The 6192-nt window shown below is 56.0% G+C and overlaps 1 protein-coding gene across 1 annotated transcript in view; it reads left to right on the plus strand.

The window, feature by feature from the left end:
* The window catches only part of Wnt9b (Wnt family member 9B), a 43363-nt gene extending 38292 nt beyond the window's left edge, over positions 1 to 5071 (plus strand). The window contains exons 3-5 of the mRNA XM_041635603.1: positions 1752 to 2008; positions 3421 to 3686; positions 4364 to 5071. Coding sequence (XP_041491537.1) covers positions 1752 to 2008; positions 3421 to 3686; positions 4364 to 4837 — 997 coding nt within the window. The 3' untranslated portion in view covers positions 4838 to 5071. The remainder of the gene's footprint in view (positions 1 to 1751; positions 2009 to 3420; positions 3687 to 4363) is intronic.
* The last annotated feature ends 1121 nt before the right edge of the window (positions 5072 to 6192 follow it).

Genomic DNA, 6192 nt, shown 5'->3' on the forward strand with positions numbered 1-6192 from the left:
GCCGGGTACAGGCTGGGCTTGGGGGAGCCGATAGCATCTGTCTGTGCTCAGTGTTTCGGAGATATGCTCCACACCGGGTTGGGCGCACCTGATAGACTTGGAGACTACAGGGGCACCTGGGACCTCGCCAGGACCCCCACTTTCCAGTGAGACTCCCTATTTCTCAAGCAGACAGAGAGGCTGTGGCATCTGGCCAAATGGCCTGGCTGAGGCAGGCAACTCCAGCAGTAGAGCCAATGCCCTGGACTCTGTGGGACAAGGGCCTCTCTGACTCCTCAGGGCTTGGCCACAGGACTTAACCTTAGTTAGTGGCACACGAACAAAGGTGACAGGTGCCACATCCAGTGGAAAAGTTGACAGCCCCCATCTGGTCCCACCTTTGCTCTCTTACCCTGGCTGAGAGGCTGAAAATGGTGTGTGTTCCACCCACATGGTATGCACCAGGGTGGGGACAATGAACATCTATCCCTGTCATAGGGAGAGAGGTTCAGGGAGATGGAACAGTCCTAATTCTGGATCACGACTTGCCACCAACTGGTCATGCCTACCATCTAAGCCACATGTCACCTTCACATCAGGGCAGAGGGAGACACTGCCTACTTCGAACACAAGGCACCTTGCAAGAGGAGAGAAGGAAGTGCCAGCCAGCAGGAAAGCAAGCCTGTCTGGCTAGCCTGTGCTTTCTATGTCATCCCCACAGCAGCCCCAAGAGGCGAGGGTGTTAGTGTTTATGTATGCCAAGAAGGGAGCCAAGGCTTCAAGGTTGCAGTTAGGACATGGCAGGGTTAGGCTTAGAATCTGGCAGCTTGACTCTAGGATCCATGATTTTGGATATAGATCATGAAGTCTGGGATTTGAGACTCCCTCCCTCCCTCTCTCCCTTCCTCCCTTCCTCCTTCCCTCCCTCCTGCCCTTCTTTCTGACATTTCTCCATCCCTCTCTTCCCTCCATCCTTCCCTCTCTCCCTCTTTCCCTCCCTCTCTTCCTTCCAACTCCCTTTTCCTTTTCCCAAGCTTCTGTTTATACCAGGCACCAAATGGCCAGATGGTTGATGATCTACCTGGGATCCTGCAAACAAGCTAGACTATCATGGGCTTCCTTGGGCAGCAATATAACCAAGGGACAGAGGGACACAGGGGCTTTGGCTGGTGTTCAGCCTGCACTCCCTGTACTTAACCCTGGTAGCAAGGTGGCATTCCCCTCCAGGAAGTGAGTAATGCCACACATCACATCTCCCATACTTGCCTGAGCACAGCAGCCACCCAGGGGATGCGGCGAAAGTACAGCTTTCCAGGCCCTGCTCCAAAGCTGAAGAAACAGAAAACTCAAGTGCAGGACTTGGAAATCTGTGTTTGTCTGGAACAGATCTTGCTGTGTAGTCCAGGCTGGCCCTGCACACACAGCATCCTCTTGTCTTAGATCCCCAAGTGCAGGGATTGCAGGCATGCACCACCACACTCAGTCTGGCTCTGTGTGTCCAGACACTCGGGATGACTTTCCCAGTCGGGCAAGTTGAAGGAGGAGAAACAAGAACAGACTAGATTCCAGAGAACTTGGGTTTGTGGTTCTACACCAATGCTTGCTACTTTGGTCTTCTACTCTATAAGATGGGGGCATCACCCCTATGGGACCAGCATGCCGTCCCAGGGGGTAACAAATGACGACAGCCTCTTTCCATCCCTGTGGGGTGAACTTTTGCCCTCCACAGGCAGGAACCCCAAGCTTACCATCTCCCTTTTTACCCTCTCCAGTCTGACAGGACGTGATGTCCTGACGCCCTTCCCAGGCCTGGGCACAGCAGCAGCCCCGGCACAGGCTGGTGCCCACCTGAAGCAGTGTGACCTGCTGAAGCTGTCCCGGCGGCAGAAGCAGCTCTGCAGGAGGGAGCCTGGCCTGGCTGAGACCCTGAGGGATGCGGCACATCTGGGGCTGCTGGAATGTCAGTTCCAGTTCAGGCAGGAGCGTTGGAACTGCAGCCTGGAGGGGAGGACTGGCCTGCTCCAGAGAGGTGGGGAGGACGGCAGGGAGAACTTGGAGGGAGGAGGAGGACAGGGAAAGCCAACACAAATGGAGGGAGAAAGGGCTGGCAGGAGGTTATGGGCGGTGAGCCGGTTAGGCCCAGGCCTTACTGTGATGACTACCTGGGCACAGTCCCAAGTGAGAAGAGACCTGGGGGAGTTGGTGAGGTCTGCTGAAGGTCAGTGGTTTGGGGGACAGAGGAACAAAGATAACACAAGAGAGGAAAGGACACAGCATTCCTGGAAGAGGCGAGAGAGGAGGTGGGTGGTCCCAACCACCTAATAAGTGATCCAAATGTGCTAGTCAGGCGGATTCTTTTGTCCACACGCTCATCTGTCGCCCTTCATCACAGCTGTCGATGCATCATTCCCCCCTCCCCTTCCCACCTGATTCCCCCATCCTCCTCATCCTCCTCCCGCCCCATCATCCATCTGCTGAGCATCCGCAGAAGTGTGCAGTGAGCCCAGGTACTATGCAAGGGGCCAGAGGCACAGGCTGAATGTGACCCAGTTGCCCTTGGAAAGTGCACCTTCTAGAAAGAGAAAAATGGGTCACAGTATGTCTCCATTGCCATGTGGAAGGGACACAGATGCTTTCTGTTGTTGTTATTATTCATTTTGGGAGACTAGGGCTCTGTAGCCCAGGCTGGCCTGGAACTCACTTTGTGACTTGTTCCAAACGCTCGGCAATCGTCCTGTCTCAATCTCCCAAGTGCTGGAACTGTAGGTGTGAGCCACTCACCTGGCTTGGATCCACAGTGGGGGAGGTTCTAGAAAACTGCAGTGATGTTCATGCCCGCGGACAGCCCCGCCCCCTGCCCTAGGCCAGCGGCTAGGCACTCTATGGCAGGGAGGGTCTGAGATGCAGCTAGCGGCCTGCTTCCCTTTCTTTTCAACTCTCACCAGTGTCCCAGATACACTGAGAGCAGAGGACTGGGGGAGGCACGCTTGGAGCCCCTTCCAAGCTGTGAGAGCACAGTTGTTCCAGTACTGAGTGGATGTCAGATAGGACCCCCGTTCTGTCCTTGGGGGGAGACATTAGACAGCTCAGAAAACCAGTGAAACAGGCTGTCCAGCTTGTCACATAAGCACTTGACGTCAGGATGACTGTTTAGCTTTAGCTTGGTCCTGCCTAGGTGCCCACATCACTTTTTACATAAGTTACTGAGATTAGCAGCCCAGCCCTGCTGCCCTCTGAGAGCCGGGCACACACTCCAGAGTAAGTCTGGAGGCTGTTTAAGGGGCAGCTTTCGGCCTGAGTCTGAAAGGCAGGTAGCAGGAAGACCTCACACCGCTGTGTCCTTAGGTTCCCACTCCCTCACCCTACTCACCATCCACCCCACCCCACTCCTACCTTCAAAGGGCTGCAGACGGCTTCTGAGCTTCCTCTCCTCCTGCACAGGCTTCAAGGAAACAGCCTTCCTGTACGCAATGTCTGCAGCTGCCCTCACGCATGCGCTAGCCCGGGCCTGCAGTGCTGGGCGCATGGAGCGTTGCACCTGTGATGACTCCCCTGGCCTGGAAAGCAGGCAGGCCTGGCAGTGGGGCGTGTGTGGTGACAACCTGAAGTATAGCACCAAGTTCCTAAGCAACTTCCTGGGCCCCAAGAGAGGAAGCAAGGACCTCCGGGCCCGAGCCGATGCCCACAACACCCATGTGGGCATCAAGGTGAGTGCCATGCCAGGCAGGGTGCAGAGGCAGGGAGCAAGATCCACGGGAGGCCAGCACCCTACCCTCAGCATACATATGTCCCAGGATGAACTTCAGACCCCTGTCAGTGAACCTCCTCTGAACATTACTGGGCACCAAGGGCACAAACCCCTAGACAGCATCATAGTGGATCCAGGCTTCGTGGCATCACACCTTGATAAAACAGGAAAGGAATCCCCAGTGCAACAACAAACAACCACCAGGCCTCCTCCATTTTGTAGAGGAGAGAGGAGGCCCAGAGGGGGAGGGACTTAGCTGAGGTCACACAGCCCACGAGAGAACTGAGAGCGATGATTCTCTAGGTCTACGGGAGTGAGAAGGCAGGAAGGGACCAGAGTTTCAGTTCTATTAGAACACTGGCCTGGTGCGTTCAGTTGTGCCGGCTGTACATCACACAAGAACTCTGGGCCAGTGGAGACGCTGTTGGCCGAGATCTGGCTTGTACTGCCTTTGCCCAGGAGTGCACTGCCTAGGAGAAGAAAGACCTCTTCCAAGGTCTCAGGTCGCAGTGACTGGTCCCATTTGTGGCCTTCACGTGAGCCTTGCCTCTTTCATTCCGCTGCGACTCTGTCGGAACTGGCATGGCGGGACAGGCTGAGAGCACTGACAGGCCTCCATTCTGCCTTTCTCTGCAGGCTGTGAAGAGTGGCCTGAGAACCACCTGTAAGTGCCACGGTGTGTCGGGCTCCTGTGCCGTGCGCACCTGCTGGAAGCAGCTTTCCCCGTTTCGCGAGACTGGCACGGTGCTGAAGCTACGCTATGACACGGCTGTCAAGGTATCCAGTGCCACCAACGAGGCTTTGGGCCGTCTGGAGCTATGGGCACCTGCTAAGCCAGGTGGGCCTGCCAAGGGCCTGGCACCTCGCCCCGGGGACCTGGTCTACATGGAAGACTCTCCCAGTTTCTGCCGGCCTAGCAAGTACTCTCCAGGCACAGCAGGCCGGGTGTGTTCTCGGGACACGAGCTGCAGCAGCCTGTGCTGTGGGCGAGGCTACGACACCCAGAGCCGCATGGTGGCTTTCTCCTGCCACTGCCAGGTGCAGTGGTGCTGCCATGTGGAGTGCCAGCAGTGTGCACAGCAGGAGCTGGTGTATACCTGCAAGCGCTAGGCCTCCACCAGGTGAGACTGTGGTACTGCCAGGACTCCCGCCACACAGGACACCGGCTAGCACCTACCGGCCGACGCACAGGCTGTGCACCAGAGTGTGCCCCTCATCTCCCCCAACAGATCGTTGGCCTGCCTTCTGCCTTCCTCACTATTCAGAGAGAGAAACAAAGCCCTGCCTCTGAGTCCCAGGATCGCCAACCTGGCTGAGGACTTGGGACAGAACAGACTGAGAAGAGAGGGGAATCTATGAGGACCAGGGTAGTGCATGAGTGATGCTATGCCGGAAGAGAGGAACAGCTTCCTGTCTCAAGGCCAATAAAAATTGGGAGGATGTGGAAGAGGAAGGCAGAGCCGGCTGGAGCGGGGAGCGTTCAGCTGAGCATGGCCAATCTGTTGTGACCCCACTCTGATGGCAGAGAGCTCTGGGTGTCACATGCCTGCCTTGGTGGGGAGGTGGGGGGACACTTTGTGCACTGAAGACTGTTCAGGATGTTTATTGGGAGCAAGGAAAGCTTTTCAGGCTTGGGTGGCTCAGGTCACAGAGCCCGTGTACCCTGAAGTCTATGTCCTGGCCCTCAGGGCTGCCGCTTTGTGTCCTTGTCTGAAAGCCGAGTCCCCCACAGCCATTCAGCTCTGCTCAATGAGACCCCTAATGATCATAAGAAGGGCAGTGCCGGAGCCAGTCTCCACAGTGGGACTCAGATAATGCAACCAGGGTTAAGTCTGGGAGACAGTGACCCTTTCTCTTTTCCTTGGTGGCCAAAGGAACCTTTAATCACAGCCCAGAGGAAAGGAGCTGTGTCCTGATGGCTGGATGAGATATGGCAGGCTCTGTATTGAAACACCACCCTGGAGAGTGTTCTACCAATTCCCTGTGACCGGGGTCTCCCTGAGCTGCGAGGCCCCCATACCAGTAACAGAAGAATGATTGGCCCCTAAGCCACATGTCTGCTTACTTTCCTGCTCTCATGCTGCTTGTTCAGGCTTTAGCCCTGGCTAAGTCTTTCCTAAGCCTCCTCTTCGGCGGTCCCATTCCTTTACTAATGGTTCCTTCACTTGGGCTCCTATCAGAGGAGCAGAATGACTGATGACGGATCAAGTAGGCATTTTTAATGTCCCCTGCCAAGGTCCTCTGTGAAAGGAGAGAAATCAGTGCCCAGGTATAGGCCCATACAGATGCCCACACATAGCCTGGCCAGGGTCAGGTTTCTCATGGAGCATTGCGTATCTCTCCATCCCAGGACAAGGCCCTAACTGGGGTCACTGCTGGAGGCTGTATGCTTCCCCAGAGCAGGGCCTGAGGCCAACCAGGAGGAAGTGATCTCCTTTGGAAAGACTTTGACCACTTGGCCTGCT

Source organism: Microtus oregoni, unplaced genomic scaffold (assembly GCF_018167655.1).
Source record: "Microtus oregoni isolate MIOR12 unplaced genomic scaffold, Mior012 000048F_ref0000485, whole genome shotgun sequence".
In the NCBI taxonomy this organism is placed as follows: domain Eukaryota; kingdom Metazoa; phylum Chordata; class Mammalia; order Rodentia; family Cricetidae; genus Microtus; species Microtus oregoni.